We start from the raw sequence: 10,586 nt of genomic DNA, 5'->3' as shown, positions 1-10,586 counted from the left end.
CTCCAGATTTGTCCTACAAAGTTAACGACTTTTTAGTTCCTTTTTCAAATTCCCCATTGGCCATTTAACTCAGTGGCGTATCACTTAGGTTTTCAACAGCCAACTGACATTTTTATGATATACAAAGCGACTCGGAAAAATGTATGAATATTCACGTAAGTCACAACTTCCGCTCGCAAATCTCTGTGATGCATTGTAACATTCTTAAATCCATTGTACCTATAACATAAGAGCACTTGGGGCGCAAGAGTTTGAAATAAAAAAAATAGTTTGTATTCTAATACAAAACGATGATGTATCAGCCATAGAGTAAACGTTATTTACTCTATGGTATCAGTTATTCGCCATTTCGACTAAAGGCCGTATTAGACGATGCAATTTTTATTGCAATCCTTGCAGCAACTATTGCTGCTATTATTGCAGCATTTATGGCAAAAAGATGCAATGATTACACTATGCAATTTATTTGGCAATTTTTTTATACCCAATTCTAATCATGTATTGGTGCCAATGAAAGTGGAATTGGCATCACTGGGAAATGCTTGAAAGCAACTTCACGTCTGTTGTAGACCAGGAAACGTGTGTTTTGTGACGTTTGTTGAAGGCCGTGCAATTTATTATTTATATTTGAACGCACTTATTCACACTCAGGCTCGTTAAATTCATTGAGTAGGTTTAGGTTTCCCTTTGTGAAATCGTTATTGGCAAGCCACTGCCTGGTCCAAAAACGTCGTCGTCTTCTTTGTTTATTTTTTTTTAAAAGAGCAACAGCAGACGCAATAACTAAAGATGCGGCAGCAATATCCATTTTTGAATTCCTCGTAAATAGGTTATTTCAGTTTTAACTTTAAATAACAAACCTGTATATAGCATAAGGAGGTAATGTTCTCCAGTGCATACCACTTTATTTTTTTTATAAATTAAATGTTACTAAAATAGTTACTAAATTGCAAGAAAAATTGCAAGAAAAATAGCACAAGTTCTATAACCAGAAAATTGCAGAATGTCTTGCTGCAATATTTGGCGCAAGAAATTGCACGTGCAATTTTAACATACACGGAGCAATTTTTCGTGCAATTTCTTGCGGCAATGAATTGCTGCAAAAATTGCAATAAAAATTGCATCGTCTAATACGGCCTTAACTGTAAATCACGTGACCACAATCGCAAAAGGGCCGTCGTTCTAAGTAACTTGTGCAAAGCGCCTTTTTCGCTCACATTGATTTCACACGAATAGATTACGCTTACCTACTGTTCAACAAAAACGAAAGACCTGTCTTATACTTACCCATGGTTTTCGACAACTCGACTAACTGTTGCACAAATACTTTCCGCGAGTATACTTTCCCCGGAAATTCGGACAACGCAAAAGTTGAAACCCTCAGGGGGGAAATTCGGTGCTCGCTCTGGTTAATCAAACCTTTGACAAAGTCAAGTTTGTCCGCAAAAATAGAGTAGATAATAAGCACTTATACAAGCATTTAAATCTATAAGGTGACCATTGATGGTGAGAATGTATCCTGACACCACATCCCACCAGATAGCACTACTCAAGAAATCCGAAGAACGGCTTAAAGAATTCTTCCATTATGAGCCTTTCGCTGTTCGATACAGTCGGAATGAGGAAGACGCCCAAGTCAGTGTTATACTATGTATGACTTCTGTACACCACTGCATGAGGTAAACTCGGAAGGATCACCTTTTGTCAACCATGGTAGATTTCTTCTCCACCGGGTTGTCTGAAAGAATGGTGAAATATTCCAATTAACGTCGACTAGGTACCTAAAAAGGCACTACAACCAAAGTGGGAGAAGTGCAGTGTTCGATGGTTACTCGAAAGACTTGCTCACCAAGAGCAGCAAATCTGTTGAGCGCCTCCGCCGAAGCAAAAGGTACACCACTCCTGAGGACCATAATTCAGGAGATACTTGAGAACTTAGCTAAAAATACAGATGTGGTTAGGCTCAATCAATGGTTTGTGACTACTGCAAAGGAAACTTTTGTACTAACTTCCTCCAACCATATGCTGACCAAGAGCTGGACTGTATGGGGCGACGGAAATTACAGACTTTGAGGATCCGAGTGATGGCGACGGATTTCGTATAGGAAATAAAAATAACAGACTTTGAGGATCCCAGGGGTCCAACGGCAATAATTAAACGTCGATGTCTGTAAAATTTGTGTACCTATCCTATTTTTAGCGCATTTTTTTAGAATTAAAAAAATGTGCTATTGTTTGCGATTTGTCCGTCCGTCCGTCCGGATCGGCTTCTGCGGTTTTGAACTACTTATTTTACACAACTTACACTTACTTATAGACAACTTACTTACTTTACTACAAATTTCGCTGTCTCAGGGGGGGCTCCCCGCGAACTATTTTCTGAGATGCTGTTTTTGAATGTAAAACGTGCATAACTTTTACATGCGACAACAAACTGGTCTCAGAATTTGCATACGTATGCTGGAGGAGGGACTGGTTTTATCCTTCATGGTAGTCTAACTAATGATAGGTCTCAAGGAAAGGAATTAATTTACCATAACCATAACCATAGATTCCTCCTCGACTCCTTGTCGTGTTCGGATATACATTCCTTATATCTCAAGAACAGATTGTCTGAGAATGATACTCACAAAGGGCGATTGGGACGTCGTGAACGCGTTGCTTCATAAATATTTGTTGTTATTTTGTGTTATTTAATGCAGGTAGTAATTTTTGCATTTCTTTATATCGTATTTGTGTTTTGTATGCCGCATTTTATATTTTTTGTGTGTTTCGATCTTCGTTTTTGAAATTTACTTGGTTTAATCACAATGCAGAATGACATGTTTAATACCGTTATCCTATTGTTTGTAATCGTTTACGTTTTTGGTGTAATGTTTGCTTAATTTATGTTTATTGATGTTGATTACTTGGTCTTTCCGAGAAGTAATAGTCATATAAATTTTGATCATTTTATTTTAATATGTGGAAATTACCGATTCGTTTGATGTACGTACTGACGTTGTTTGTAACTAACAATTTTCTCCGTGAATGAAGCAGTCACGGGGGTGATAAAAACTGTAATCAAATGGAGTTACCACACCTAATCCCGTGATTGTCTTCAACTGTAGGCTCGAAACCCTGAACGAGGGGCGACGCTACCTATCTTGCGGGGGCGAGATTATGCTAATCGAAACTCTTCGGTTTAGAATCTATGTACGATAAATGAGTTACTATTCGTAATTTCCCCATATTTTGTTTTTAGTTAAATTTGCCTACAAGGCCATGTAATTTTCCATCTCGTTTTTAACAAAAAGACTTTATTGCACCAGAGATGAGTCACATCCTGTACTCTTAACCCTTTCTCAGAATTTAGGTACCTGCTCTTACCTGACCCTTTGTTTCCAAAATTTGTTTTTAACCTTGAGTGTAACTAACATTGTGTATATGCAATATGCATTTACTATCTTTGTTAACTATTGCTTAAACTTTTACAAATTTTTCATGGACTGTATTAATCAAACTGCGAGGTTTTTTTACGTCGTACTCTTTTTACCTTAAGCAGTTACTTTTGCGATATTACGACACCTTTTGGCTTTGCTTGCTTTGCTTATATTAATGTGCATCAACTAAATTTCCGGGCTTTTACAATCTTAATAATCACGATAATTATGAAACAAACTTTTCACAATGTTAGTGTTTTATTTTACGTTCCTTCCTTACTGTGCTTCAGGTCATAGCGTTGTTTACAACTACCGTAAGGGAGCCAAACGTTGCCGGGTTCACTTTATTTCCGTGTTCTTGTAGTGTGAAGTTGGGTGAGGGTTATAAGTACACTACAAATATAGCATGGCTACTACATTATAACGTAACCATTTATAAATAGTAAGGTATTTCGGTTTAAAAAAATGTGCTTTATCTGCACAAGACTTGTGCACAATTTATACTTGTTTCCTCTTTTCTTCACACTTTAAACTATAAATTTTTATTATTTTGAAATATAATCATTACGTACTGTTTAAGAATTGTGTTTAATATTAGTACTAAATGAGTAATATCGTACGTAATTAAATATCTCAACGGTACTATGTTTAATATACAGAGTGGCCCAACGAGAAGTATACAGAGGGCTTTTAGGGTATTAAATTTAGAAATTTCGAAAAATCCTCGAACTCGTCAATTTTGTATTCGAGGGGGACAACTTTTGGAATACAAACCACGAACCCAAGTCTTCACCCCTCTACGTAGGGAGCTTTACCCCTAAAATTTTAAATGGAATCCTATGGCCAATGGCACATTATTTGAAAGCCAATTTAATCGTGATTACCAATCTCCTTTACTTTTTAAATTCTATTGATTCGTTTCGGAGATATTCGCATTTCAAATGGTTTTTTCCCCTGATTTAAGTCCTTTAGATTACTTCTTGTGGGGATATTTAAAGAATAAAGTTTATATGCTACTCCGCCCGGAACATTACAAGGGTTGCGAGCACGTATAACCATAGTGTAAGAATAGAATACACTATGTTATAACTCAACAATTTCGAGCGATTACCCCTGAAATCTTGCAACATGTACGGCAGCGTTTTGAAGCAAATCTTTATTATTGCATGGAAGCAGGCGGAAGGCAATTCGAGCATTTATTGAAATAAATGTTGTGTGTTTAAAGTTATTTGTTATTTTTTGCACAACTTAAACCTTGTATTAAAATTTAAAAATTTTAATACAAGGTGACGATCGCATTTGTTTTGGTTTTTTTAGAAACCATTTCAAATGCGAATATCTCCGAAGCGAATCAATAGAATTTAAAAAGCAAAGGAGATTAGTAATCACGATTAAATTGGCTTTCAAATAATGTGCCATTTGCCATAGGATTCCATTTAAAATTTTAGGGGTAAAGCTCCCTACGTAGAGGGGTGAAGACTTGGGTTCGTGAATTGTATTCCAAAAGTTGTCCCCCTCGAATACAAAATTGACGTGTTCGAGGATTTTTCGAAATTTCTAAATTTAATACCCTAAAAGCCCTCTGTATACTTCTCGTTGGGCCACTCTGTATGTAAATAACACGTTTTCCATAGATATGTAAAATTTATTTAACTTCGGTGAGTGCTAGTATTGGAACGGAGGGTCCAAAAAATATGCGCCTGGTCTTACTCAATGCAAAATTTAATGTCCTAAACCTTTTAATTGGATTGTGTTTTTGATATTGTAAGGTTTTTACAAGATATAATCGTAAAACCGCAAAAATACCCTTTTTGTAGGATTTAAATCCGATTCGTCTAATTTGATGGTTTTATTCTGCTGGTCTATACCGTTGTGCCCCAGGTTGAACGCATCATAGTCAAAAAGGGTTAATGTATTTTTTCGCGAAGAGTCGTCGAGGCTTTTGATATGTAGTTCGTTGAACGTTAATTTCAGAGCCCTTGTGGATCGGTCGCCAAAAATACATTGTTTTCCCTACGGTGCGTTCTACCTGAGACACACGTGTATATTTTATAGCAGGCGTGGGCAACCTTCTAATTGTAATCAAGGACGCAACTATCTGCGACTCGACCAGTCTTTCTCAAAAACCAAAAAAAATATACACTGAACTGAACTAATATGCGTGCCATAGCAGCAAAATATAGATTGTAATGGTCATAGGGGTCCCCCAAGCCGGCACTGTAATTTTGACTTGCCCTATACCTACAGTTGGCAATAGCTATTTGCATCTATAAAAAAAATAACGTTAAATGGTCGAAGATCTAGCGTAAATTGCATGTACAAAAAAGGTAACGTCAAAAGCATAGCTCTACACCAGGCGTGGGCAACCTTTTTTTCCAAGGGGCCAAAATAAAATTTTTCATATGCGCCACGGGCCACACTTGAAAATCCAAATAAAAAGTATGTTTACAGAAATCAATATTTATCTATTTCTTTTTGGTCTATATCTATTTTTTGTTTTCGTAAAAATCATTTTAAAAAAACAATAAGTACTCTTGAAAATTGACACGATTTTGCATACAAAATTTACCAGACGTGGATAATAAATCCCCATATTCAGCTTGTATCCAAATTTTCATTTATGCTCTTTAAGATTTGTTGCATTATATGGCTTAAAAATGTTGTTTAATCCCAAAACACCTGTCCTTGTATTGCCCCACCCCGTATATATCGCGAGGAAAATTCTGGAAAATACCTGGCGATATTTCTGAAACCAGAAATGCATCTTTAACTAGGCTTTTAAACGCCTTGGAAGCTTCGGATCGCGTCCACTAGATGCGGCACGTGTAACATAATCATATTAATTAATTAATTAAAATGTAACTTGTGGGCCCTATGAAGTATTAACTCTGAATTATGTTAGCGGGCCGGACAAAACTTATCGGCGGGCCGGATCTGGCCCGCGGGCCGTAGGTTGCCCACGCCTGTATTATAGCATTCTTGGTTTTCACCATGTATTTATAGACATACAGAGTGTTTTTTAAGTTTGGCCATACGACAATGTAAATGCGTTGAGTTATTTAATATAGGCCATAGGGAAATTAACATTGCATCAATCATTGTTTCAGTCATAGCTTTCTCGCGAATCATCTGCCACAATACTGTAGAAATTGTTTCTAAATCAACAAATTTATTCAAATCAGATATAAACGTATAAGATTACAAACGGTGCTCGAATTGTTTTCCACCGTCAACCAAACCCGATACTCGGCACTGAATAGCTCGCATACCACTCAGCTACTGTGCCCACTCTTGTACAAATGGCATGAACACCTTTTCGAGCGGCGGAATACATGTTGCTCCTTCGTTGATGCAGTTTGAAGGATTGAGATCGAGAACTGTCAGAGAAATAACTAAGCGCAAGGCCAAGATTTGAGAACAACTTGCGCAATGTAAATTTTCCTATGGCCTATTTTAAATAACTCAACGCCTTTACATTGCGTTATGTTAGGTATGTACTTTCTATAGCCCATCTTTAAAAAAACACCCTGTATAAGTATTAGCATATGTCTATGCATATCTACGTAGGCGCGGTTCCCACTGGAGCGATGCGATAAGCGATGCAACATGAGCAATCTTTTATCGCCCGATGCAACTTTTATCCTCGCAACACTCCAGTGCACACTGGAGCTCTAGGATAAGCAAAAGAGCAGTTGTTTTGATCAGTCGTCATGAGTTCCTCGGAGCGCTACTGCGAACTGTGGAATCTGCCCAATTGTATTGGCTCCATCGATGAAAAGCATATCCGCGTAAGGTGCTTTAAGCTTTTCAGCTATTTGTTTCCACGCAACACCTGTCAAATCAGTCCTGCTATAACTTTTCAATGCATAGTTCCATAAACACGCTTTCTGCTCCATCAATTTCACGAAGGAAATAGAGGATTGCACGACCCGGCATGATTAATCGGATGTGTCGAACGATATGCGCTCAAAGCGACCCGGCAGCTATGTCTCCCGCCCCGGCGCAACTCCGATAATTATCGGTGTGCTATCGCGATCGCTCCAGTGTGTACTAGATAAGTTGCTTCCATTACGTTTGCACGATATGAGTGATCGGTGTCGAATCAGGATCGGGTTGCTTATCGAATCGCCTGTTGCATCGCTTATCGTATCGTTCCAGTGGGAACCGCGCCTTAGTGACAAATGCGATGATTGAAAAAATCCACAGAGTTGTATATAAAAAAATCACGATGGAAAAATGATCACGCCACTGGAAGGTTCGTGACAGTTGGTAGCAATTGTTTTGTTGACAGATCAAAATCGGAAGTTTGCCAATATCGGAATAGTTCGTTCTTATTGTGCCTGCGCTACTTCATATTTCATTTTGCTTTCGTTATTCCTAAATTAATACGAACTTTTTTTATTAACTATAAACTGTATTTAATTAATCGTGAGTGCAATGTTCAGCTAGACGTTTGACAGTTCGTAATTGTCGTCGTGATTGTCAGTGTATGCTTCCTAAATGAGTTCCAAATCCGACGTAAACAGGCGAGTGTTAGCCATTCAAGCAAAAAAGAAGCGACATAAGCCTGGTAAAAAGAAAGGCAAAACTGAAGAGAAGAACGGTCAAGCGGGCGTTAATCGCAACAACACTCGAATTGAGCCCTCCCACAGTTCTAGTAATGAAACTATTGAGGACGCGGGCGAAGCCTACTCAAGTGAGGAGGAGGAACAAGAAGACAGCGCGGACTACCGAAAGGGCGGCTATCACCCCGTTAAGATAGGCGATTTATTTCAAGGTAGATATCATGTTACTAGAAAATTGGGATGGGGTCACTTCTCCACTGTATGGCTGTGTTGGGATCTGGAAGACAAGCGATTTGTCGCCCTCAAAGTCGTCAAATCGGCACAACACTTCACGGAGACCGCATTAGACGAAATTAAAATATTAAAATCAGTAAGAGATTCGGATCCGGAAGATCCCAAACGTAACAAAACCGTACAATTACTAAATGACTTTAAAATCTCTAGCATTAACGGCGTACACGTCTGTATGGTTTTCGAGGTGTTGGGCCACAACCTACTCAAACTTATTATTAAATCGAATTACCGAGGGATTCCGCTTCAGAATGTGCGTACAATCATGCAACAGGTTCTGGAGGGATTGGATTACTTGCACTCGAAATGCCGCATCATTCATACCGATATTAAGCCGGAGAACGTTCTCGTATGCGTAACCGAAGACCACATTCGGAAGTTGGCATCGGAGGCCGCCGAAATGCATCAGCTTGGACTGAAATTGCCGACTTCGCTTGTTAGCACCGCACCTCCGCCCGATAATCAGTCGCTCGCCAAAATGAGCAAGAATAAGAAAAAGAAGTTAAAGAAGAAGGCGAAGAAGCAAAATGAACTGCTAAAAAGGCAGATGGAGCAGATCGTCGAAATTGAAGAGCAGAAGCGTTTGAAGGAGAACGGGGACGTAAATGGCGATCAGAGCACGGAAACGAGTAAGGAGGCGAACGGTAACAGTCCGAGTCCGGACAGTATCGAGGAGAAGTTACAGAATGGATGTATTAGTGATCTTGCCGGTGGCGAACTTGTAGACGATCGCAAGTGCGAGGTCGAATCTCCTGCGCCTTTGGAAGGAGGAGGTGAAGCAATCACCCCCATGTCCGAAGACGACTCCAACTCCCTAACCAACAAAACTAAAGGAGAAACGGAGAAGGATCCGGCGTTCGTCGAATGCAATTTCGAGGTGAAAATTGCCGACTTAGGTAATGCGTGTTGGGTAGATAAACACTTTACGGAAGATATTCAAACACGTCAGTATCGTTCCTTAGAGGTGTTGTTAGGTGCCGGTTACGGTTCTTCGGCCGACATTTGGAGCACCGCCTGTATGGCGTTCGAATTAGCTACCGGCGATTACTTGTTCGAACCTCATTCGGGAGACGAGTATAGCAGAGATGAGGATCATTTAGCGCATATAATCGAATTGTTAGGGGAGATTCCGAAAAGGATCATTACGTTGGGTAAGAATTCTAAACAGTTTTTCAATAAGAAGAACGAATTACGTCACATAACGGGTCTCAAACCTTGGGGCTTGGAGGCCGTCCTCATGGAGAAGTACGAGTGGCCGCAGAAGGAGGCGGAGGAGTTTGCCGATTTTCTGAAGCCAATGTTGAACTTCGATCCGGAACGACGAGCCACCGCCGCCGAATGCTTAAAACATCCGTGGCTGAGCCGAAAATGAGGCGACGGTTTTATTTCTCTCCTCGCGACGTCCTATTTATTTTTAAATTATTGCTGTCATTTCGTAAATCTGTTTCCGTTAGTTACTACGATCGCCGCAACCTCTCATTAAACAAGGCCTTTGTTATAATCCGTGTATATAGAGTAACATAGAAAAATTGTGATGTGTTTGTATAGACAATATTATAGTTCTAACACGCTCCTTGGCCCGCCCCGTTGCGTTGTTTTTATCAGGTTTTATTATTATACTCATTGTAGTACTTTCGCCAAGGAGCGATTGTAGGTGAATGTCTACTCATGTCAAATAGGCAAGTAGAAGCTATCAGTTCCAACCAAATAGTTTAAAGCACCAATATTTGTATATCTTTCATTGGAACGTAACACATTATACAACAATGATGAATCACTAAATGCTAAGTACATTGAAATATACATTTTAATGAGTTTTTATTCATCCACACAAACACACCTTTTGCGTCCTTATTGTATTTATTTATTTTTTTTAATATCCATATTTTTTTATAAACCAAAATTTTGAGCCTAAATAAAAATTTATCAAATTTGTTTGTTATAAATTTGTCGTGTTCCTTGTTTTTTTTCGAACAAATACACAATGAGATGACCTCTTTGGAAATGCTAGTAGATCGGTACAGATTGTGTAATTATATTACATTTCACCACACAAAAGTATTATGCACATTCCTAACATTTACGTTAATTGTTTGCAAGCAGTGATTGAAACAAGTTACGCTTCCCAGTTTTATTGTCCTAGTCTAGTGTAAATTTATTGTGAGAATTTTTTTGCCCTATACTAAATATTGAGATATTTTAAACTTGCCTTTTTATTTTATAATTCTGTTAGTCTATAAATAAAAGGGTGGGCCATTAGTGCATGGGTGGAAGATTGTGGGTGTATTAATGCACATATTTAAAATTC

General features: G+C 38.7%; 1 protein-coding gene across 1 annotated transcript; it reads left to right on the top strand.

Moving 5' to 3' along the window:
* The first annotated feature begins 7,711 nt into the window (after positions 1–7,711).
* On the top strand, positions 7,712–10,209 carry LOC116173812 (SRSF protein kinase 1). Its single transcript, XM_031491523.1, has one exon. The coding sequence runs from the start codon at positions 7,923–7,925 to the stop codon at positions 9,648–9,650; it is 1,728 nt and encodes a 575-aa protein (XP_031347383.1). The 5' UTR covers positions 7,712–7,922; the 3' UTR covers positions 9,651–10,209.
* Positions 10,210–10,586: the final 377 nt, after the last annotated feature.

This window comes from Photinus pyralis, unplaced genomic scaffold (genome assembly GCF_008802855.1).
Source record: "Photinus pyralis isolate 1611_PpyrPB1 unplaced genomic scaffold, Ppyr1.3 Ppyr1.4_LG6, whole genome shotgun sequence".
Classification (NCBI taxonomy): Eukaryota; Metazoa; Arthropoda; class Insecta; order Coleoptera; family Lampyridae; genus Photinus; species Photinus pyralis.
Note: the sequence above shows the minus strand (reverse complement) of the source record. Positions and strands in the feature narration are given on the sequence as shown.

Coding starts and splice junctions, on each gene's coding strand:
- LOC116173812 (XM_031491523.1), top strand. CDS start 7,923: ATGAGTTCCAAATCCGACGTAAACAGGCGAGTGTTAGCCATTCAAGCA.